The following is a 25,677-nucleotide window of genomic DNA, read 5'->3' as shown; positions in this document are numbered from 1 at the left end:
TGCAATGTTGTTATAAATGTTCTAATCATGTAGGAAAACAGGCTCTGCACTTTGTGTCTACTGAAGCATTAGATGATAATATAACATTACTGATTTTCACATGGCTGCTGGAATTCAACATAAATTAATTTAAATTACAACCTTTGATTGTTATAGCAAGAATCGGTTTAATTACCCGACTGTTACAGTAATAGCTTTAGAATGCCCGATTGTTACAGTAATAATAGCTTTAGAAGAGCAAACATCGCCAACGAGGTTTAACACCGTCACCAGTGCGCCAGCACAGCCTTCGGCCGCCTGAGGAAAAGAGTGTTCGAAGATCAGACCCTAAAATCTGGCACCAAGCTCATGATCTACAAGGCTGTAGTGATACCCGCCCTCCTGTATGGTTCAGAGACGTGGACCATATACATTCACTGGAGAAATACCACCAACGACGTCTCCGCAAGATCCTGCAAATCCCCTGGGAGGACAGACGCACCAACGTTAGCGTCCTCGATCAGTCCAACATCCCCAGTATCGAAGCACTTACCACACTCGACTAGCTCCGTTGGGCGGGCCACATTGTTCGCATACCTGACACAAGAGTCCCAAAGCAAGCGCTCTACTCGAACTCCTACACGGCAAGCGAGCCCCAGGTGGGCAGAGAAAAGGTTTCAAGGACACCCTCAAAGCCTCCTTGATAAAATGCAACATCCCCACTGACACCTGGGAGTCCCTGGCCAAAGACCACCCTAAGTGGAAGAAGAGCATCCGGAAAGGCGCTGAGCACCTCGAGTCTCGTCGCCGAGAGCATGCAGAAAACAAGCGCAGGCAGCGGAAGGAGCGTGCGGCAAACCAGTCTCCCCACCCACCCTTTCCTTCAACGACTGTCCCACCTGTGACAGGGACTGTAATTCCCGTATTGGACAGTTCAGTCACCTGAGAACTCGCTTTTAGAGTGGAAGCAAGTCTCCTTCAATTTCGAGGGACTGCCTATGATGATGAGCTTTAGAATGCCCGATTGTTACAGTAATAATAGCTTTAGAATGCCCGATTGTCACAGTAATAGCTTTGGAATGCACTGCAAAATACCCTAGAATGGTACAAGAATTGCTATCGAATGCCCTTGATTGGATAAAGATTAGTTTTAGAATAGCCTTGATTGGTAGGACGAACTTGATTGGTGTAATATGAATAGTTTTAGAATGTCCTTGATTGCAATAATATGAATAGATTTAGAATGCCCTTGATTGGTACAGTAAAAATAGCTATAGAACGTTCTTAATTGCAGTAATATGAATAGCTTTAAACCGTTCTAGATTGGTGTAATATGAATAGCTTTAGAAAGCCCTTGACTGAAATAGTACCAGCTTTTAGGAGAAGTTTAAATGTCAACAAAATAAATTTTAGGAAAAAAATTATATACTAGCATTTGTATTTTAAAGTTATTCAACAACTTGTCATATAAACTGATACAAGTGGAAATCTCTCAAATCCTGAAGGTGCAGTTCCTAAAAAGAAAAGAACTTTGCAATTATAGAAAGACTTGCATTTATATAGCGTGTTTCACAATCATCGGACATCTCAAATGCTTTACAGCCAATAAATTACTTTTGGAGTGTAGTCATTGTTGTAATGTGGGAAAGGCGGCAGCCAAATTGCACACAGCAAGCTCCCACAAACAGCAATGTGATAATGACCAGATAATCTGTTTTTGTTATGTTGATTGAGGGATAAATATTGGCCAGGACACCGGGGAGAACTCCCCTGCTCTTCTTTGAAATAATGCCATGGGATCTTCTCACAGCACTTTATAAATAATGGGTTGGTTTTTGAAGTTCAGTCACTGTTATGTAAAACAGTAAATGAAATGAATGATCAGATAATCTGCTTGTAGTGGCATTGGTTGAGGGCAGAATGTTGGCAAGGGCATCAGGCTAACTTTGTGCTCCTCTTCAAATAGTGCCGTGAGATCTTTTACTTCCACCTGATCAGGCAGATTGGGCTTCAGTTAAATGTCTCATCGCACCTCTGACAATGCGTCCTCCCTCATTACTGCAATGTGCTCAAGTACGACTTAATCCTACAACCATCAGACCAACTGAGGCAAGCTGACCTAAGGCACCAGCATCTGTTAACTCGCCCAAATGGTGATCAGGTGGGGATAGAAATAACCAAGACCAGCCCTCCTGTTCCAACCCAACGTTCCAGTAGGAGTCAATCAGAAGTGGGAACTTCCCATAAGCCAGAACACAAGCCAATAGTAGCAACCCACTGATATTAACCAACTCACCAAATATAAATCTTTACTAACCCTTTCCTTCCTGATTTTAACAGTTTCAGGGGGGGAAATGAAAACTGCAATCAATGCAAAGTTTTCTCGATACGACATTTTTGCACATTTACATGCTTTGGGCACCATCTTGTGCAACTTCAATAGAGATAGCGATGGATGAAAGAGCTGCTAAATAGTGCCAAGGTGATAACTCTTGGCCCATCTACAAAAAACAGGCAGTAATGTTAACAGAAATTGGACTTGCTACAAACTGGTCCAACTTTCTTACTCTGCACCTATCTTTCAAAGCTGTTGGGTGATTATTCTGTAAGCAGTCTCCCGCACACCAACACTTGCATGGAGTGGGGATCATTCCTGCCACATAACATTTTGAAAATTAAACTGCACTTGTATGTTAAGCAGTTTATATAAATCATCTGATTGATACCAAATATAAACAGGTTTTAGTTTTTAATTCCCTTATTTTAAAATTATTTCTCCCATTTAGGTTCCATACTTATCTGATTCTGATGTGAATCTCCAACTTTGCAAACCCAATCATCTTGTACCAAGATGGAAAGAGAATAGGTAAAATGGAAGCATATAAACTTTAGAAAGGAACATCAAGGTGAGGTCAGGAAACAGACAGCACTGTTAGAGGGGAAAGAATGAAAGAAAAGTGGATCATGTTTACAAATACTGTAGAGAGAAATTCCTGACCTCACCTTGATGTTCCTTTCTAAAGTTTATATGCTTCCATTTTACCTATTCTCTTTCCATCTTGGTACAAGATGATTGGATTTGCAAAGTTGGAGATTCACATCAGAATCAGATAAGTATGGAACCTAAATGGGAGAAATAATTTTAAAATAAGGGAATTAAAAACTAAAACCTATTTATATTTGGTATCAATCAGATGATTTATATAAACTGCTTAACATACAAGTGCAGTTTAATTTTCAAAATGTATGTGGCAGGAATGATCCCAACTCCATGCAAGTGTTGGTGTGCGGGAGACTGCTTACAGAATAATCACCCAACAGCTTTGAAAGATAGATACATACCATTCGGGAGAAGGGTAACAGAGGGAATAGTTTGGGCAACAGTAAGATTGATCCAGGGAGTATGGGAGAAAGCACACACAATGGGCAGAATGGCCTCCTCCTGCGCCGCAAATGTCTATGATTCTATGAAGAGACTGTTGCTAAAATATAAAGCTATGCATTCAGCTAAATATAAAAACCAAGATGGTGATGGCTATCAAACTGGCCAGAAGAGCCAAAATAAAAAATGAGTTTAGACTAGCAGAGAATACTAAAAGCAATGCCTATAATGCCTAAGAATTTCTATAATTATCATTGCAGCTGGCGAGTTAAAAAAAGGAAACAATGTGGCCAACGAGAGATCACAAAGGTGACCTTTTTTCAAGTGTCTGAGAGACAGCAAATAGATAACATAAATGTTATGTTCACAGAGGTGACAATGGGGAGTCCCCCAGCATTAATTATATTTCGAGGGGACAGCAGCGGAGGTGGCGATATTAAAATGAACAGAAATTTCTGATCAGACAGTTACTGATAGACTGAGACAGTCATAAGAACTTAAGAACTGGAGCAGGAGTAGGCCATATGGCCCTTCGAGCCTGCTCCACAATTCAATAAGATCATGGCTGATCTTAGACCTCAACTCCACTTTCCCGCTTGATTCCCCTAGAGTCAGACAAAATCATCAAACTAGGTAGCAATTCATATAGGGATGCTTAAAGAAGTGGCCAGTGAAATCAGTCACATGCTTGCCATTACCTTTAGGGACATAGAAACATAGAAAATAGGTGCAGGAGTAGGCCATTCGGCCCTTTGAGGCTGCACCACCATTCAATAAGATCATGGCTGATCATTCCCTCAGTACCCCTTTCCTGCTTTCTCTGCATACCCCTTGATCCCTTTAGCCGTAAGGGCCATATCTAACTCCCTCTTGAATATATCCAACAAACTGGCCTCAACAACTCTCTGTGGTAGAGAATTCCACAGATTAACAACTCTCTGAGTGAAGAAGTTTCCCTCATCTCGGTCCTAAATGGCTTACCCCTTATCCTTAGACTGTGTCCCCTGGTTCTGGACTTCCCCAACATTGGGAACATTCTTCCTGCATCTAACCTGTCCAGTCCGGTCAGAATTTTATATGTTTCTATGAGATTCCCCCCTCATCCTTCTAAACTCCAGTGAATACAGGCCCAGTCGATCCAGTCACTCTTCATATATCAGTCCTGCCATCCCGGGAATCAGTCTGGTGAACCTTCACTGCACTCCCTCAAAAGCAAGAACGTCCTTCCTCAGATTAGGAGACCAAAACTGAACACAATATTCCACGTGAGGCCTCACCAAGGCCCTGTACAACTGCAGTAAGACCTCCCTGCTCCTATACTCAAATCCCCTAGCTATGAAGGCCAACATGCCATTTGCTTTCTTAACTGCCTGCTGTACTTGCATGCCAACTTTCAACGACTGATGTTCCATGACATCCAGGTCTCTTTGCACCTCCCCTTTTCCTAATCTGCCGCCATTCAGATAATATTCTGCCTTCGTGCTTTTGCCCACAAAGTGGATAACCTCACATTTATCCATCTTATACTGCATCTGCCATACATTTGCCCAATCACCTAACGTGTCCAAGTCACCCTGCAGCCTCCTAGCATCCTCCTCACAGCTCACACCACCACCCAGCTTAGCGTCATCTGCAAACTTGGAGATATTACACTCAATTCCTTCATGTAAATATTGTATATTGTATATTTATAATATATATATTGTATATTTATAATATGAATATGTATATTGTAAAGAGCTGGGGTCCCAGCACTGAGCCCTGCGGCATCCCACTCGTCACTGCCTGCCATTCTGAAAAGGACCCGTTTATCCCGACTCTCTGCTTCCTGTCTGCCAACCAGTTTTCTATCCACGTCAATACATTACCCCCAATACCATGTGCTTTAATTTTGCACACCAATCTTTTGTGTGAGAACTTGTCAAAAGCCTTTTGAAAGTCCAAATACACCACGTCCACTGGTTCTCCCTTGTCCACTCTACTAGTTATATCGTCAAAAAATTCTAGAAGATTTGTCAAGCATGAGTTCCCTTTCATACATCCATGCTGACTTGGACCAATCCTGTCACTGCTTTCCAAATGCGCTGCTATTTCATCTTTAAGAATTGATTCCAACATTTTCCCCACCACCGATGTCAGGCTAACCGGTCTATAACTACCGGTTTTCTCTCTCACTCCTTTTTTTAAAAATGGTGTTACATTAGCTACCCTCCAGTCCATAGGAACTGATCCAGAGTCGATAGACTGTTGGAAAATGATCACCAATGCATCCATTATTTCTAGGGCCACTTCTTTAAGTACTCTGGGATACGGACCATCAGGCCCTGGGGATTTATCGGCCTTCAATCCCATCAATTTCCCCAACACAATTTCCTGACTAATAAGAATTTCCTTCAGTTCCTCCTTTTTCTAGACCCTCGGTCCCCTACTATTTCCGGAATGTTATTTGTGTCTTCCTTAGTGAAGACAGAACCAAAGTATTTGTTCAATTGGTCTGCCATTTCTTTGTTCCCCATTATAAATTCACCTGAATCTGACTGCAAGAGACCTACATTTGTCTTCACTAATCTTTTCATCTTCACATATCTATAGAAGCTTTGCAGTCAGTTTTTATGTTCCCAGCAAGCTTCCTCTCATATTCTATTTTCCCCCTCCTAATTAAACCCTTTGACCTCCTCTGCTGAATTCTAAATTTCTCCCAGTCCTCAGGTTTGCAGCTTTTTCAGGCCAATTTATATGCCTCTTCCTTGGATTTAACACTATCCCTAATTTCTCTTGTTAACCACGGTTGAGCCACCTTCCCCGTTTTATTTTTACTCGACAGGGATGTACAATTGTTGAAGTTCATCCATGTGATCTTTAAATGTTTGCCATTGCCTATCCACCATCAACCCTTTAAGTATCTTTCGCCAGTCTATTCTAGCCAATTCATGTCTCATACCATCGAAGTTACCTTTCCTTAAGTTCAGTACCCTCGTCTCTGAATTAACTGTGTCACTCTCCATCTAATAAAGAATTCTACCATATCATGGTCACGCTTCCCCAAGGGGCCTCATAGAAACATAGAAAATAGGTGCAGGAGTAGTCCATTCGGCCCTTCAAGCCTGCATCACCATTCAATAAGATCATGGCTGATCATTTAGCTCAGTACCCCTTTCCTGCTTTCTCTCCATACCCCTTGATCCCTTTAGCCGTAAGGGTCATATCTAACTCCCTCTTGAATATATCCAATGAACTGGCATCAACAACTCTCTGCAGTAGGGAATTCCACAGGTTAACAACTCTCTGAGTGAAGAAGTTTCTCCTCATCTCAGTCCTAAATGGCTTACCCCTTATCCTTAGACTATGTCCCCTGGTTCTGGACTTCCCCAACATCGGGAACATTCTTCCTGCATCTAACCTGTCCAGTCCCGTCAGAATTTTATATGTTTCTATGAGATCCCCTCTCATCTCGCACAACAAGACTGCTAATTAGTCCTTTGTCGTTATACATCACCCAGTCTAGGATAGCCAGCCCTCTAGTTGGTTCCTCGACATATTGGTCTAGAAAACCATCCCTAATACACTCCAGGAAATCCTCCTCCAACGTACTGCTACCAGTTTGATTAGCCCAATCTGTATGTAGATTAAAATCGCCCATGATAACTGCTGTACCTTTATTGCACGCATCCCTAATTTCTTGTTTGATGCTGGCCCCAAACTCACTACTGCTGTTTGGTGGTCTGTACACAGCTCCCACTATCGGTTTCTGCCCTTTGGTATCCCGCAGCTCTACCCATACAGATTCCACATCATCTAAGCTAATGTCCTTCCTTACGATTGCATTAATTTCCTCTTTAAACAGCAAAGCTACTCCACCTCCTTTTCCTTTCTGTCTATCCTTCCTGAATGTTGAATACCCTTGGATGTTGAGTTCCCAGCCTTGGTCACCCTGGCGCCATGTCTCCGTAATCCCAATTATATCATATTCGTTAATAGCTGCCGCGCAGTTAATTCGTCCACCTTATTACGAATACTCCTCGCATTGAGGCACAGAGCCGTCAGGCTTGTCTGGGAATGTCTACAAACATGGGATTGGAAAGTAACTAAAATCACATCAATCTGAAAAACGGGGTATTGGTATAATCCAGGATGCTTTTTACTGCTTTACCCACAACAGATGTTTCCATAGACTGTAAACAGCAATGGTCCCTGTTGCACCCCACTATTGACTCCAGGTCATGTTAACGCAGCTCCATTCACAACCACCCTGGTTTTGGGGGAGGGAGGCAGCATGGATTTATGCTGTGGCTTGGGGGTCTCCCCTAACAAATTCACTGAAGAAATCATGGGCCTGGTTCGACAATGGAAATTCTGTGGATGTGACATTAAGAAATTAGCAAAGCTTCTGAATCCACATCCCACGAGGTGTAAGTGGGTGTGGAATAGGAGAGGAGTTTCTGAGGTGCACTGAAAATTGACTAAACCAGAGAAAGCAAACTATGAGCACACTGGTAACTTGTTTACATTTTGTAGATGTTTATTGTGCTCAGTTAAGCAAATGATAACACTATTTTGATTGACTCCAATTTCCAGAAACCAATTAGGTTGCTGCATGAGCTTCAAATACATTGGACAATAAGAAAGACGTGCATTTATACAGCGCCTTTCATGACCACCAGACATCTCAAAGCATTTTACAGCCAATTAAGCACTTTGAGTGTAGTCACTGTTGTAATGTGGGAAATAGACATAATTCCTATGAAAATTTTTGAGTTGTGATATTCTACCAATGTATGGCAATGTATGACAATGTATATCAGTGTTCTCGATCAGGCCAACATCCCTGGCATCGAAGCACTGACCACACTCGACCAGCTCCGTTGGGTGGGCCGCACTGCCCGACACGAGACTCCCCAAGCAAGCGCTCTACTTGGAACTCCTACACGGCAAGCGAGCTCCAGGTGTGCAGAGGAAACATTTCAAGAACACCCTCAAAGCCTCCTTGATGAAGCGCAAAATCCCCACCGACACCTGGGAGAACCTGACCAAAGACTGCCCTAACTGGAGGAAGAGCATCCAGGAGGGCGTTGAGCACCTCAAGTCTCGTCACCAAGAGCATGCAGAAATGAAGCGCGGGCAATGGAAGGAGCGTACGGCAAACCAGACTCCCCACCCACCCTTTCCCTCAACCACTGTCTGTCCCATCTGTGACAGAGACTGTAAACGAGCCAAAGGAGGACAGCGGAAACGTTACAAGGACACCATCAAAGCCTCCCTGGTGAAGTGCGACATCACCACTGATGCCTGGAAGACCCTGGCCAAAGACCACCCTAGGTGGAGAAAGTGCATCTGGGAGGGCGTTGAGCTCTTCGAATCTCAACGCTGCGAGCATGAAGAGGTCAAGCGTAGGTGGCGGAAGAAGCGTGTGGTAAATCAGTCCCCCCATGACTATCTGTCCCACCTGTGACAGGGTCTGTGGCTCTCGTATTGGACTGTTCAGACACCAAAGAACTCATTTTAGGAGTGGAAGCAAGTCTTCCTCGATTCCGAGGGACTGCCTATGATGATGATGATGATGATAATGTATGACAGACAAACAATTGAACAGATCCACAATGTTGATATTTAGTTCCCTTCAGTTTTATCGGTAGATGGGGATTTGCAGCTACAGAATATAAACCTATTATTTCAGAGCAAGGTAGCAACAGACCACAAGATATATGGGATCTGTTTTACATCCCATTATTGCAGGCACTCCTATACCCATCTACCAGCTAGGACTCACTCAATCCAAGCACGAATCGCGGGGGTGGGGTGTTGAACCCCCCATTTATTACAGCATCGGTCCAGCCCGCCTCAAGGTAAATCTGACCGATCGTCAGCCACCCTCAACCTCTGTGTAACTGCACAACGGCCAGGGTTGCTGGCGTCTGTCACACCAACAGCTCCAGGCCTCTCGGCTTCAAACTACCTTCTTTACTCATCTCGGCCGGGCCGAGAGTCACCGTGCGGCCAGGCTGATCGGGCCCAGGCTCCGCTCCTGAAGGGCTGCCGAGTGTCCACCACTGCCGGGAACCTCAATCCGCCACCGGCTCCGGCGCAAGGCCCGCTATCCGGAACCACGGTCAATCCACACAATTGGAATGAGTTTTAATGATACACAAACATTTACTTTAACTGGGAGGACAATAGCAGACGAGGCCGGAGAGAAACAAGCGGCAGTCAGGCCCTGTCGGCAACCCGCTCACTGCCAGTCCGCCTGCACGCTGGGAGATGTAGTTCAGCGGCAACTTCCGGCCCGCTTCACCGCCACACTGCACATGCGCACTGACTGCACACGGCCTTGACTCTGTGCAAAGCCTTGGCACGTGTGACCAGTGATATACAAACAGGCCATTCGGCCCAACTGGTCTGTGCCACACGAGCCTCCTCCCACCCTACTTCATCTAACCCTACAGAAAGGACACCGACCTGAAACGTTAACTCTGTTTCTCTCTCCACAGATGCTGCCTGACCTGCTCAGCATTTCCTGCTTTTATTTCACTTATATTCTTTTCCCCTCATGTATATATCTCGCTTCGCCTCAAGTAGTTACATATTCTCACCAATCTTTGGGTAAAGAAGTTTACCTTATTGCAATTATTGGATTATTGGAGTATATTTTATATTTATGGTCTTTAGTTTTGGTCTCCCCACAAGTGGAAACATCTATGACTACCCTATTGAACTCCTCCATAATTTTAAAGACCTCTATCAGGTCACCCTTCAGCCTTCACTTTTCGAGAGAAAAGAACCCCAGTCCGTTCGGTCTTTCCTGATGGTTATAACCTCCCAGTTCTGCTATATACTCTGTTTTAATGCAGTTCCACTCAGAAAGAGAAAAAAAAATCAATTTTTATTAACATCTCTTGCTACAGTAAAGAACTACGGTGTATTTTAATATTCAGTCCCAATTTTAAAGTCATATATTCAGTCCTTATTTTTTTACAGAGTACTTCTAGTTTGCATTATTACTGGTCGATCTCCCATGAGTCAAATGTGAGTGTTGTCTTTAAATGAAGCAGGATTGGAGGACAGTAGATAAATGCAGTATGACTTGCAGTATAATTTAGTCCCCATTAAAAATCGTACATATTGGCCTTATTTTTATATAATTCTTAATTTGATGTTATTCATACCAAAATAGAAAAACTTGCAGCAATTTGGAACACAATGACATAAGAATTAGGAGCAGGATTAGGCCATTCGGCCCCTCGAGCCTGTTCTACCATTCAATAAGATCATGGCTGATCTTCCACCTAAAGCCTACTTTCCTGCACTATCCCCATATCCCTTGATTCCCATAATATTCAAAACTATCGATCTCTGTCTTGAACATAACGACTGAGCCTCCACAGCCCTCTGGGGTAGAGAATTCCAAGGATTCACCACACTCTGAGTGAAGAAATTTCTCCTCATCTCAGTCCTAAATGGCCAACCCTTTATTTTGACTCCTGGTTCTAGACTCCCCAACCAGGGGAAACATCCTCCCTGCATCTACCCTATCAAGCCCTGTAAGAATTTTGTTATGTTTCAATGAGATCACCTCTCATTCTTCTAAACTCTATAGGCTTAGTCTACTTAATCTCTCCTCATAGAACAATCCCCCCATCCCAGGAATCAGTCTGGTGATCCTTTCTTGAACTCCCTCTATGGCAAGTATATCCTTCCCTAGGTAAAGAGACCAAAAGTGTACACAATACTCCAGGTGTGGTCTCACCAGGTCCCGATATAATTGCAGTAAGACGTCTTTACTCTTATACTCAAATCCTCTTGTAATAAAGGTCAATATATCATTTTCTTTCTTAATTGCTTGCTGTACCTGCATGTTAAGTTTCAGTGATTTGTGTACAAGGCCACCCAAGTCCCTCCGAACACCAACATTTCCCAACATTTAAAAAATATTCTGTTTTTCTATTTTTTCTACCAAAGTAGGGTAACTTCACATCTATCCACCTTATTGCCCACGTTCTTGCCCACTCACTTAGCCTGTCTATATCCCCTTGAAGGCTTTTTGCATCCTCCTCACAACTTACATTCCCACATAGCATTGTATCAGCAGCAAACTTGGATACATTACATTTGGTACCCTCATCCAAATCATTGATTATAGATTGTGAACAGCTGAGGCATAAACACTGATCCTTGCGGTACCCACTAGTTACAGGCTGCCAACCTGAAAATGACCCGTTTATTCCTACTCTCTGCTTTCTGCCTGTTAACCAATCCACAATCCATGCTAGTATATTACCCCCAATCCCATGAGCCCTAATTTTGTTTAATAACCTCTTGTGTGGCACCTTATCGAATATCTTCTGAAAATCCAAATACACCACATCCACTGGTTTCCCCCTTTTCGATTCTATTAGTTACAACCTCAAAAATCTCAAACAGATTTGTCAAACATGATTTCCCTTTCCATGATAAATCCATGTTGACTCTGCCCAGTCCTATTATTATTTTCTAAGTGGCCTGTTACCACATCCTTAATAATAGATTCTAGCATTTTCCCTACTACTGATGTCAGGCTAACTGGTCTGTCAGTCCCTGTTTTCTCTCTCCCTCCTTTCTTAAATAGCGGGGTTACATTTGCTACCTTCCAATGTAGGCCATCAGGACTAGGGGATTTATCAGCTTTCAGTCCCATTAATTTCTCTAATACTTTTTTTTACCAAGACTAATTTCTTTCAGTTCCTCATTCTCGCTAGATCCTTGGTTCTCCATTATTTCCAGGAGTTTTTTTGCGTCTTCTTCCGTGAAGACAGACACAAAGTATTTGTTTTATTTATCTGCCATTTCATTATTCATCTTAAAAATTTCTCCTATCTCAGCTTGTAAGGGACCCACATTTACTTTCGTTAATCTTTTCCTTTTTACATACCTATAGAAGCTTTTACAGTTTGTTTTTATGTTTTTCGCTAGTTTACTCTCATTCTGTTTTCCCTTTTCTTTATCAATTTCTTTGCTGAATTCTAAAATCCTCCCAATCCTCAGGCTTACTGCTCTTTTTGTCAACATTATAAACCTCTTCCTTTGATCTAATACTATCTTTAACTTCTCTTGTAAGCCATGGTTGGACCACAAACTGCTTTCCATAGCCACTGACTGCAGCCCCCTAGCATCTGTCTGAGGCTGAACCAGACTGTTCGCCACCTAGGTGCCATATTTGACCCTGAAATTAGCTTATATCCATGGCATAACTAAAACTGTCTATTTCCACTTCCGTAACATAGCCCATCTCTGCCCTTGCCTTAGCTCATCTGCTGCTGAAACCCTCATCCATGCCTTTGTTACCTCTAGACTTGACTACTCCAACGCACTTCTGGCTGGCCTCACACACTCTACCCTATGTAAACTTGAGGTCATCCAAAATTCAGCAGCTCGTGTCCTAACTCGCACCAAGTCCCGCTCACCCATCACCCCTGTGCTCGCTGACCTACTTAAAATTATGAAGGAGTTTGCTAGAGTAGACACAAAGAGTGTGTTTCCACTTGTGGGGAAGAGCAAAACTAAAGGCCATCAATATAGGATAGTTAACAAGAAATCAAATAGGGAATTCAGAAGAAGCTTCTTTATCAAGAGAGTGGTGAGAATGTGGAACTTGCTACCACAGGGAGTGGTTGAGGCAAATAGTACAGATGCATTTAAGGGGAGGCAAGATAAGCTTATGAAGGAGAAGGGAATAGAGGGTTATACTGATAGTTAGATGAGGAAGGACGGGAAGAGGCTCAAGTGGAGCATAAATGCCAGCATGGACTGGTTGGGCCGAAAGGATTGTTTCTGTGCCGTATATTCTATGTAATCTGCTATGGCATTGTACAAGGTAAGTTGGAGAATATGGTTTCTCTCTTATCTGCTCTCTCTACTCTATGCTCTTTCAGAGGCGTGGACCATGTACAGTAGACACCTCAAATCACTGGAGAAATACCACTAACGATATCTCCGCAAGATCCTGCAAATCCCCTGGGAGGACAGACGCACCAACATTAGCGTCTTCGATCAGGCCAACATTCCCAGCATTGAAGCACTGACCACACTCAACCAGCTCTGTTGGGCGGGCCACATTGTTCGCATGCCTGACACAAGACTCCCAAAGCAAGCGCTCTACTCGGAACTCCTACACGGCAAGTGAGTCCAAGGTGGGCAGAGGAAACATTTTAAGGACACCCTCAAAGCCTCCTTGATAAAATGTAACATCCTCACCGACACCTGGGAGTCTCTGGCCAAAGACTGCCCTAAGTGGAGGACGTGCATCCGGGAGGGTGCTGAGCACCTCGAGTCTTGTCGCAGACAGTGGAAGGAGCATGCGGCAAATCAGACTCCTCACCCATCATTTCCTCCAAGGACTGTCTGTCCCACCCGTGATAGAGACTATAATTCCTGTATTGGACTGTTCAGTCACCTGAGAACTCACTTTTAGAGTGGAAGCAAGTCTTCCTCGATTCCGAGGGACTGCCTATGATGATGATGATGCTCTTTGGGTTGCTGTTTTTCTTTCTCTTATTTGTCTGCCTTTGTATTTTACCTTCTGCTTCTCTCTTCCTAATTCTTTTTGCTTCTATCTCCTCTACTCTTTTTTTTCTTCTCTTTACATTCGGATGGAAAGTGGTGTGTAGTGTGGTGGGAAAAGGAGCCACAATGGCTGTAGGCTGCATTTTCTCAACCCTGCAAGCTTGCAATCTCTCTCTCCCTGTCAAGCTAATACACTTTCTGAAGTTTAAAGAACACAAACAAAAGCTACAATAGGTGTGTAAACTATAAATTGTGAGTGAAAAAATGACACAGACACAGCTTCCTTTTTGAAAAGCACTCAATATAAACATTATTGAATATAGCTTTTGAAAAAAAACTCGCGTTTCTTCAAAGCATTTTTAAAAACAAGCAAAATGTGCTAGAGCTAAAGAAAAAAAATCTATCTATACAGCTGACTGAAGGGTACTGATGCATCCTGTACATGTTGAGACTGCAGAATCTAAATTCAGCTCATTCTATCACAGCTGGGCTTTTGAGAGAGGCTAAAGCCTTCAAGTTATATGTTTACAAAAATTTTTAAAGACACAAAAGATAATTCAAGGGATAAATATTGTTGTGAAAAATTGATTTTTTTAAATTTTGCTTAAATCCTTATGTTGGGCATTGGAGATTTCAATTACTGTGAAAAAATGTTGAAACAAATTTGGGCAAAAACCTTTAGAATGCATTTTGAGTGATTTATGGAGGAAAGCCACTCCCAGCCCTCCAGTGCTCACCCGACCCACCCCCCTGCTCCGGACCTCAATTAGGCCTCCCCCCCACCCTCAGTCTCTCAGTTATGAGCGGTGCATAGATATAGCAAAGGAAACTAGGAAGATTGGGATACAGTTGCACTAAATTTGTACAGAAATTATGCAGAAGGATGGAAAATTACATTTGCACATGCTTTTGTTGTACAATTTGAAATAATTTTGATGCAAAAATTACTCATTGAAGCTAGAAAATCACAGCCATCTTGCAATTGCTGCCCAGAGAGTTTATTTCAAGGGAACTTCCCCCATCCCCTCCCCCCTTTCCCTACTCCACTATCATCTGTGTCTGCTCAATGAAGCAGCTGTCCATTGGCCTCTGTGGAGCAGCCCTGTAAATCATGATTTTTCTGAAAAACTAAAATCAGAGAACTTTAAGCACCTATTGTAATGCTGTGTGTATCGTCCCAGTACCTGAAATGTAATGCAAGTACTATGCCACACCACAGAGGGCGCTGCGGTGGGAAACCCTGGTAGCAGCTGTAACAAGGACTATATAAGGCTGACCACCACACCTGGGAGGCACTCTGGAGCTGAACAATAAAGGACGAAGGTCACAGCAGTTAGACTTACACCAGACCGTGTGGAGTCAGTGATTTGTGTGCTACATACACCACATTGGCGACGAGGAAGCGGACGAACTCCACGCAACCATGGCAACTCTGGGCTCACTAAAGGATTTTACCGTGGGCAATGATTGGGAGGCCTTTACGGAAAGGCTCGAGTACTACTACACAGAAAATGACCTGACGGAGGTCACGTACGCAATGAGAGAGAAGCGTAAGGCGATATTGCTCTCCAGTTGTGTGAGGTTTACTGTCTCGTCAGGGATTTGCTGGCACCCGGGAGCGCCAGGGACAAGTCATACGAGGAGCTGACTGAACTCATTCGTGACCAGTTGAAACCGAAGGAGAGTATCCTCACGGCCAGATACAAATTTTACCATCACTGCAGACCCGAGGGCCAGGATGTCACCAAATATGCTGCGGACCTCAGGAGACTCGCAGCGCCGTGTGATTTTGGGGCACACCTTGACGAGGTTTTGCGGGCCGTTTTCGTCATGGGGATTGTCCACGAGGGCCTCCTTCACAAGCTGCTGGCCACGGAACCCACAGTCACTCTGACAAAGGCCATCGCCACCAGCCGGGCACATATGACCTCGACTTGCAGCACCAAGCAAATGATCCACACAGTCTCGAACCCGGCAGGCACTGTCCACAGGATAGCGCCCACCACGGACAAAACTGCAGAACGTGGCTCTGCCCGGGGCAGAGAGCACGGTCCTCGAGGTTCTGGAGCTCAGATTCCGCTGAGGGGGGCCAATCAAGCAGCACCATGCTGGCGCTGTGGAGGAAGCCATGGGGCTCACAGGTTTGCGGAGTATACGTGCAATACCTGCCACGTTAAAGGCCACCTTCAGCGTATGTGTAAAAGAAATCGGACTCACTGTGTGGCTGAGGAGATGGGGGATGATCCACTGTTCGGCGAGGAGCAGGTAGAAGAAGATGAGGTGTTTGGACTGTATACGTGTACCGACGATTCGCCCCCAGTGATAAGGGAAGTAAAAATCAACGGAGTCCCAGTGAGTATGGAAGTGGACACAGGCTCGGGTCTGTCGTTGATGAGTCAGAGAACTTTTGATAAACTGTGGATTAACCCAGCTGCACGACCCAAGCTGGTCCCGGTCACGGTGAAGCTGCGCACCTACACCAGGGAACTGATACCTGTTCTTGGCAGAGCGATGGTGCAGGTATCCCACGGGGACGAGACGCACGCTTTACCTCTGTGGGTCATTGCAGGCGATGGGCCGACACTCCTCGGCCGGAGGTGGATGGGGAAGGTCCGTGGGAGCTGGGAAGACTTCACCACTCCACAGGCTGCTGCTCCCCGGGGTGCTGCCGTGCCCCGGGTCCCCAGAGAGCAGCGCCGACCGAGCTGGAGCTGCAGCCTCAATCCCCCCACAGGCAAGCCCCAGGCCCGGGCCTCACACCGAGATCCTGCAGCCTCAATCCCCCCACAGGCAAGTCCCAGGCCCGGGCCTCACACAGAGACCCTGCAGCCCCAGCACCCACAGGCAAGCCCCAGGCCCGGACCTCACACAGAGACCCTGCAGCCCCAGCACCCACAGGCAAGCCCCAGGCCCGGGCCTCACACCGAGATCCTGCAGCCTCAATCCCCCCACAGGCAAGCCCCAGGCCCGGACCTCACACAGAGACCCTGCAGCCCCAGCACCCACAGGCAAGCCCCAGGCCCGGACCTCACACAGAGACCCTGCAGCCCCAGCACCCACAGGCAAGCCCCAGGCCCGGACCTCACACAGAGACCCTGCAGCCCCCACAGGCAAGGAGCCCTGCACAGAGGGGCCTAGTAGGGGGGGGGTGGTGAGCGAGCGGGGTGCCGAGGGATCCAGGGGCCGGCGGTTCGGAAGGGCCCCGCAGAGGAAGAGGCCGTTGGGTGGGCCCCGCCGAGGAGCTGGTAGCGTCAGGCGGCCATGGCAGCCGCAGGGGAAGCCGCTACGGAGGCCGCGACGGCCGCAGGAGAGGCGGCAAGTCGGAGGGGAGCGGAGGCTGCGACAGCGGAGGGCATTCGGAGCGGCGGAGAAAAAGATGGCGGCGGCATTGTGTCGGAGCTGCAGAGCATCAAAGATGGCGCCGCCCAAGGAGAAGCCTCATGGAATCCTCCTGCATCAAAGATGGCGCCTTAAAGAGGAAATGCACCTGGGAGTCTTAAAAGGGCCTTACAAAGAGGTGGTCCCCACAAAGGACTTCTGTTTGGCAGAGCGAATCTAAAATGAGCTATGTTAATGTGAGATAGTGAATTTATAATAAGAATTACCTTTTTTATGCTGAATGGCCACTGTATTTGTGTAAAATAATGGATGAAGTACAATTAATGATAACGGCTAACAAGGAAATCAAGGTTCTGCTATCAGTCAATAACCAGTTAATGTACCAGATAATATGTACCATACTAATGCACTGTCTATGCCCACCTGCCTTCCGTTGGCCAAGTGTGATGTTATGTAATGCTGTGTGTATCGTCCCAGTACCTTAAATGTAATGTAAGTACTATGCCACACCACAGAGGGCGCTGCGGTGGGAAACCCTGGTAGTACCTGTAACAAGGACTATATAAGGCTGACCACCACACCTGGGAGGCACTCTGGAGCTGAACAATAAAGGACGAAGGTCACAGCAGTTAGACTTACACCAGACCATGTCGAGTCAGTGATTTGTGTGCTACATACACCACACTTATCACTAAAGTAGCCTTCTTTCTTATCAGAAAGAAAGTCAAATACTTTGCAATACATAAGTTTATTGACAAAGTTTTAACATTTTGATTTCAATACAAACAATTTCCTTATATTTCTGCAATATCTTATTTTTATGAAATTGTATCTGACTCATAATTGGAACTGTAGATTGTTCCTCTGCTCAAGTACTAAAATAATTCCTATCAATTCACAAAGTACTAACAGAGTACATTAAAGTTAATAAGTGAAGAGTTAAGGCATGGCCAGAATGATTGTCAGATAACCTATCTCTAGACTAACCTATCTCTAGACTTATTGGCTGGATGACTCATGAAAACCAGTAGGGCTTTGCTGAAGCGAAGTTAATACAATCATACAGATTTTATCCTGCGGTGAACTTTACAACACGAAAACATTTGGCAGCTTTCCAGGCCATTTGTTTTATTTGTACCATAAAACCTTACTTCTAATATTAGTTTTCAGGAGAGAAGTTTTTTTTTTTAGAGTTCTTATTTCCCACATTCCATTTTTAACCATGCAGAATATAAATGATGAAAGTTTGTAGAATTGGCTCAGAGCCTCACTAATAAAGTTCATTATGCATTTCAAAAATATTCTGATCACGTATTAGCCATTCAGATAAGGCTAGATATGGTTTCTTTCTGTTTTGTAAAAACGGGAGCTTAGTGTAAAAAAGAAAACCTCCTTTCAATGATCTGGAAGGCACAGTCTTCACTGTTAAGTGCTTGGCAAAACTTTATGTTTGCCAAGCATTTGACATAGCAAAGGCATTTATGCTGAAACATGTCATTATGTCATGGAAACATTTTGTATCACTCGCAACAAAAATGACACAGTAGTTTTTAACTTTTAAAAGAAATTGGGAAACCAAGTTGAAGGGCCAAGGGCCATGAATAACAAAAGAGTTGTCGTGAAATCATAGGTAGGTGATGCTAAGGTTGGATTTTAGGGCTGACAATTATAGAAGGAAACAAAGACTGGGGAGGTAAAGTTAAAAGATGCAGAATCTAAGATGCCTCAAAATCTCCATGAGACACTTTCTATCAGTAGTTGCACCCAGGATTTTCATGTTCAACAAAAATTTATTTCCCACAGAGCTCTCCCCTCTCCCAAATCTATGAAACCTGTCCTAAAACCATAATGCGTAACAGGAGGCATGTGCATCTGATCAAGTACGAATCACCATGGAAGGAAAGGTTACCACAACATCCAACCACTGCAGAGCGTTTAAGGTAAAGACACAAATATACAAACAGAGCCATTCGGTTCCAGACTTCAACACAGCCTTAATCTAGATAGGGATGCAAAGACTGAATACCAGAGGAAAAATGAGAATAGCTGCCATCAACATCAAGATGGCATTCAACCAAATGTAAACCAAGGATGACTGAGGTAAAAAAAGAAAATCCTCCAGTTGATAGAGTCATAACTGTTGTAGGAGATTACATTGAGAGTGAAAAAGGTTAGGTTACCTTGACGAACAGAAAGCATTCAGAAAATCATAGAATAGTACAGCACAGAAGGAGGCCATTCAGCCCATCAAGTTATACTGGCTCTTTCAAAGAGCAATCCAGTTAGTCCTACTCCCCTGCTCTTTCCCCATACCCCTGCAATTTTTTCTCATATGGGCGAATGCCTTGAGAATTGCTAAGGTTAGGGATAATGGAAAAGTACAACAATAAGCTCATCCAGGCCATGTATGAAAACATACTCAAGGCCTTGAGATAAGGAAACTGAAACCATATGGTACAGATAAGGTTAGAACAACAGAGGCAAAGGCAGCAGTTGAGAGGGAATTAAACACAACTCAGTTCAGCTTGTTCTTGTTTGCTAATCTTTATAAATATGAATGACTTGTAACACTAGTTGAATTTCAGCACTGCAAACTGCCATAAGAGCATAAGAAATAGGTGCAGGAGTAGGCCATTTGGCCCCTTGAGCCTGCTCCGCCATTCAATAAGATCATGGATGGGACACGAGACTCCAAAAGCAAGCGCTCTACTCGGAACTCGTTCACGGCATACGAGCCAAAGGCGGGCAGAGGAAATGTTACAAGGACATCCTCAAAGCCTCCCTGATAAAGTGCGACATCCCCACTGACACCTGGGAGTTCTTGGCAATAGACGGCCCTAAGTGGAGGAAGTGCATTCGGGAGGACGCTGAGCTTCTCGAGTATCGTTGCCGAGAGCATGCAGAAATCAAGCGCGGCAAACCAGGCTCCCTGCCCACCTTTTCAACAACTATCTGTCCCATCTGTGACTGAGACTGTGGTTCTCGTATTGGACTGTACAGCCACCTAAGAACTCATACTAAGAGTGGAAGCAAGTCTTCTTCGATTTGGAGGGACTGTCTATGATGATGATGATGATGATGGATGACCTGATCATGGACTGAGCTTTACTTCCCTGCCCACTCCCCATAATCCTTTACTCACTTATCGCTCAAAAATCTGTTTATCTCCACCTTAAATATATTCAATGACCCAGCCTCCACAGCTCTCTGGGGTAGAGAATTACAAAGATTCATGACTCTCTGAGAGAAGAAATTCCTCCTTATTTTTGTTTTAAATGGGCGACTCCTTATTCTGAAACTATGTCCCCTAGTTCTAGATTCCCCCACAAGGGGAAACATTCTCTCTGCATCTACCCTGTCAAGCCCCCTCAAAATCTTATACATTTCAATAAGATCACCTCATTCTTTTAAACTCTAATGAGTATAGGCCCAACCTGCTCAATCTTTCTTCATAAGACAAACCCTTCATCTCAGGAATCAACCTCTGTGAACATTCTCTGATCTACCTCCAATGCAAGTATAATTCTCCTTAAATAAGGTGACCAAAACTGTACGCAGTACTCCAGGTGTGGTTTCAGCAAGACTTTCCTACTTTTATACTCCATCCCCCTTGCAATAAAGGCCAACATTCCATTTGCCTTCCTAATTACTTGCTGTACCTGCATGCTAACTTTTTCTGTTTCATGTACAAGGACCCCCAGGTCCCTCTGTATCTCAGCATTTTGTAATCTCTCCCCATTTAAATAATAATTTGCTTTTTTATTTTTCCTACCAAAGTGGATAATTTCACATTTTCCCACATTATACTCCATCTGCCAAATTTTTGCCCATTTATCCTGTCTATATCCCATTGCAGATTCTTTGCATCCTCCTCATAACTTGCTTTCCCACCTATCTTTGTATCATCAGCAAATTTGGCTACATTACACTCGGTCCCTTCATCCAAGTCATTAATATAGATTATAAATAGCTGAGGCCCCAGAACTGATCCCTGTGGCGCCACACTAGTTACAGTTTGTCAACCTGAAAATTACCCATTTATTCTGATTCTCTGTTTTCTGTTAGTTAGCCAATCCTCTATCCATGCTAATATATTACCCCCAACCCCTTGATCTTTTAGCTAGTGCAGTAACCTTTTATGTGGCACCTTATCGAACGCCTTCTGGAAATCCAAATACATGACATCTACTGGTTCCCCTTTATCCACCCTACTCGTTATATCCTCAAAGAACTCCAGTAAATTTGTCAAATATGATTTCCTTTTAATAAAACCATGCTGACTCTGCTTGACTGTATTATGACTTTCTAAATGTCCTGCCTACTACTTTCTTAATAATGGACTCTAGCATTTTCCCAATGACAGATATTAGGATAACTGGTCTACAGTTTCCTGCTTTCTGTCTCCCTCCTTTCTTAAATTGGGACATTACATTTGCTGTTTTCCAATCCACTGGGACCTCTCCAGAATCCAGGGAATTTTGAATCAATCAATACATCCACTATCTCTGCAGCCACTTTTAAGACCCTAGGATGCAGGCCATCAGGTTCAGGGGACTTGTCTATCTTTAGTCCCATTAGTTTGCCTAGTATTTTTTCTCTACTGATAGTGATTATTTTAAGTTCCTCCCTCCCAATAGCCCCTTGATTATCAATTTTTGGGTTGTTTTTAGTATCTTCTACCGTGAAGACCAATATAAAATATTTGTTCAAAGTCTCTGCTATTTCCCTGTTTCCCATTATTAATTCCCCAATCTCATCCTCTAAGGGACCAACATTTACTTTAGCTACTCTCTACCTTTTTATATACCTGTAGAAGCTCTTACTGTCTGTTTTTATATTTCTTGCTAGTTTACTCTCATAAACTATCTTCTCTCTCTCTCTTATCTTTTTAGTCGTCCTTTGCTGGTTTCTAAAAATGTCCCAATCCTCTGGCCTTCCACAATTCTTCGCAACATTGTATGCCTTTGTTTTCAATTTGATACCATCCTTTACTTCCTTAGTTAGCCACGGATGGTTCACCCTTCTCTTAGAGTCTTTCTTTCTCACTGCAATGTATCTTTGCTGAGAGTTATGAAATATCTCTGTCATGTATTTAACTGTTATTGTAATCCATGTATAAACTGACCTAAGTTGTACACCATGAGAACATTGACCACTAGGTGGTGAACTTGTGGGAGACACTCCTAACCTGGACTAAAAGGGGAAGCACCACCCACCTACTGCACTTCAGTGCTGGCTAATAAAGGTTACTGATCACAGAGTGACCTTCTCTCAAGTATGGGACTCGTGTGCATTTATACTGTATAGTAAGGACATATTAATCTCCTTAAATGTTTGGCATTACTTTTCTACCGTCTTACCCTTTAATCTATTTTCCCAGTCCACTTTAGCCAACTCTGCCTTTATACCTTTGTAATTGACTTTATTTAAGTTTGGGATACTAGATTGAGACCTAGCTCTCTCACCCTCAAACTGAATTTGAAATTCTACCATGCTATGATCACTCTTCCCAAGAGGATCCTTTACTATAAAATCATTAATTAATCCAGTCTCATTACACATTACCAGATCTAAAATAATCTGCTCCCTGCATGGTTCTAAGAAACCATCCCGTATACACTCAATGATCTCTTCCTCAAGGCTACCTTTGCCAATTTAATTTGTCCAATTAACACGAAGACTAAAATCACCCATGATTATTGCAGTACCTTTCTTACAAACCTCCATTATTTCTTGATTTATATTCTGTCCTACTGTTAGGGGGCTTATAGACTACTCCCGCCAGTGACTTCTTTCCCTTATTATTTCTTATCTCCACCCAAACTGATTCTACATCTTGATCTTCTGAGTCAATATCATTTCTCATTACTGCACTGATCTCATCTTTTATTAACAGAGCTACCCCACCTCCTTTTCCTTTCTGCCCATCCTTCCGAAATGGCAAATATCCCTGAATATTCAGTTCCCAACCTTGGTCACCTTGCAACCACATCTCTGTAATAGCTATCAGAGCATACCCATTTATTTCATCTACCTTCTTATGAATGCTGTGTGTATTCAGATAAAGAGCTTTTAATTTTGTCTTTTTACCATTTTTCCCTACTCTGACCCCACTTTCTGATGCACTCATGTTTATATGCTCTGTCCCTTCCTGTCACACTCTGGTTATCATTACCCCGATCGCTACCCTGTACTATTGCCTTCTTTCTTTTTGACTTTTTACATTTCCACTCACCTGATCCCTCCCCCCTGACTATTTAGCTTAAAGCCCTATCTGCAGCTCTAATTATTCAATTCGCCAGGACACTGGTCTCAGCCTAGTTCAAGTGAAGCCCTTCCCGATGGAACAGCTCCCTCTTTCCCCAGTACTGGTGCCAGTGCCCCATGAATCAAAATCCATTTCTCTGACACCAATCTTTGAGCCATGCATTCATCTCTCTGATCTTATTTACTCTATGCAAATTTGCTCGTGACTCAGGTAGTAATCCAGAGATTATTACCTTTGTGGTCCTGCTTTTTAAGTTAGCCCCGAGCTGCTCATACTCCCTCAGCAGAACCTCCTTCTTTGTCCGACCTATGTTGTTGGTACCTACGTGGACCACGGCAATTGGATCTTTCCCCTCCCCCTCCAAGTTCCTCTCCATTCCAGAGGAGATGTCCTTAACCCTGGGATCAGGCAGGCAACACAATCTTCGAGACTCACGCTCTCGGCTGCATAGAACAGTATCTATCCCCCTAACTATACTGTCCCTGACCACTACAACATTTCTTTTTACTCCCCAACTTGAATGGCCTCCTGTACCATGGTGCTGTGGTCAGTTTGCTCATTCTGCCTGCAGTTCCTGCTCCCGTCTACACAGGGAGTAAGAACCTCGAACCTGTTGGACAAGAGCAAGGGCTGAGGCTCCTCCATCATTACATTCTGGGTCCCCATACCTGCCTCACTGATAGTCACACCCTCCTGTCCCTGATCACGGTCCAAATTTGAATTTTTTAATTTAAGGGGTGTGACTCTCTGCTGCAACACAGCGTCCAGGAAGATTCTCCCCCTCCCTGATGTATCGCAGTGCCTGAAGCTCGGACTCCAGCTCATCAGAGCCGAAATTCCGAGAGCAGCCAGCACTTACTGCAGATGTGTTCACCATGGATCACACTGATGTCCACCAGATCCCACATGCTGCAGCTGCAACACATTGCCCGCCCTGCCATCTCTAATGTATTTTATTTAATTAATTTAGTTTTCAAGTTTGGAAATATCAGTTATCTATGTTTAGTTTTTAATCCCAGCTCTTAATTTTAAGCAATGCCCAAATTTAGAAAAAGAGAGAGAAATACTGAACAACCTATCACTTACGTACTTTCCTGTGACGTCACACTTTGATTTCTTTTTACTTCTCTTCCCTCACAGGTCCGCTGGTGTTGCTCCGAGATAGCTCTTTTATCCCCCGCTGCTCTCGTACTGACTCCAGGGCTACTTTCATCCTCCATTGCTCTTGTACTGACTCCGGCACTGCTTTTAACTCCCGCTTGAGTGGTATCACTTGTATACTCCTTCTTCTTATGAATATGTAGATGTATATTGCTTTCTTGTAGTCTCATTGCACTGTTAAATATCAATAAACATCTCTCAATTATCACTGATTCATGGGTCTTAGAATCTCTTAAATATGATTCATACACCTGTCACAAAGAAAGATGGCCGTGGTTGTCAGAGGCCAGTTATCACAACCCCAGGAATTGGGCTGTTCACTAACAACTCCTCCTATAATGAAGCAGCAGATACCAGCTACAGCAGGAACAGGATAACATCTAGCATTGGGCTGACAACTGGCAGGTAACATTCATGCTACATTTATGCCGGGTAAAGACCATCACAAACAAGAGGAAATCCCACCATCAAGGGGGGATCAAGGGGTATGGCGAGAAAGCAGGAAGGGGGTACTGAAGTTGCATGTTCAGCCATGAACTCATTGAATGGCGGTGTAGGCTTGAAGGGCTTAATGGCCTACTCCTGCACCTATTTTCTATGTTTCTATCTCTTGACCTCCAACTGCACCACCACCACTGACACCTTGAGGAACATCATTGACCAGAAGCTTAACCAGACAAGCCATATCAACATTGTAGCCACAAGGGCAGGGCATGGCAGAGGCTGGGTACACTGCAATGAGTGGGTCACCTCCTGACCGCTCAAAGCCAATATGCCATTTACTGGGGTCAAGTCAAGCATATGATGGAATATTTACTCCTTGAGCGTTGTTACAACTGCAGCCATCCAGGAGATGGGGGAGCCCTGATTGTTATACATGCAGACTATTGATGTACACTTTGTGTAGTCACTGTATAGTTGCATAAGATGGAGACTTGTTTACCTGATGTATGATCAATAAGGTTCACACTGTGTATATACATGCTGGCACCACTAGAGGGTGCAACTGGTGGAG

General features: G+C 44.0%; 1 protein-coding gene and 1 long non-coding RNA gene across 5 annotated transcripts in view; one reads left to right on the top strand and one right to left on the bottom strand.

Moving 5' to 3' along the window:
• The window catches only part of tsnax (translin-associated factor X), a 99,698-nt gene extending 82,962 nt beyond the window's left edge, over positions 1 to 16,736 (bottom strand). Inside the window, exon 1 of one of the 4 annotated variants that reach the window (XM_070884676.1) lies at positions 16,389 to 16,736. In XM_070884676.1, the coding sequence (XP_070740777.1) occupies positions 16,389 to 16,458 (70 nt within the window). In that variant the 5' untranslated portion in view covers positions 16,459 to 16,736. Of the gene's footprint in view, positions 1 to 9,314; positions 9,617 to 16,111; positions 16,289 to 16,388 lie in introns of those variants that run through there. The other 3 variants (XM_070884678.1, XM_070884677.1, XM_070884679.1) reach the window with 3 other exon arrangements.
• Positions 1 to 24,822, top strand: part of LOC139267028 (uncharacterized) — a 159,285-nt gene extending 134,463 nt beyond the window's left edge. The window contains exons 2-3 of the long non-coding RNA XR_011593813.1: positions 19,037 to 19,173; positions 24,642 to 24,822. This is a non-coding gene — a long non-coding RNA (uncharacterized lncRNA). The remainder of the gene's footprint in view (positions 1 to 19,036; positions 19,174 to 24,641) is intronic.
• The last annotated feature ends 855 nt before the right edge of the window (positions 24,823 to 25,677 follow it).

The sequence above is a fragment of the Pristiophorus japonicus genome, chromosome 7 (assembly GCF_044704955.1).
Source record: "Pristiophorus japonicus isolate sPriJap1 chromosome 7, sPriJap1.hap1, whole genome shotgun sequence".
In the NCBI taxonomy this organism is placed as follows: Eukaryota; Metazoa; Chordata; class Chondrichthyes; family Pristiophoridae; genus Pristiophorus; species Pristiophorus japonicus.
This window is presented reverse-complemented; position numbering and strand designations above follow the sequence as displayed.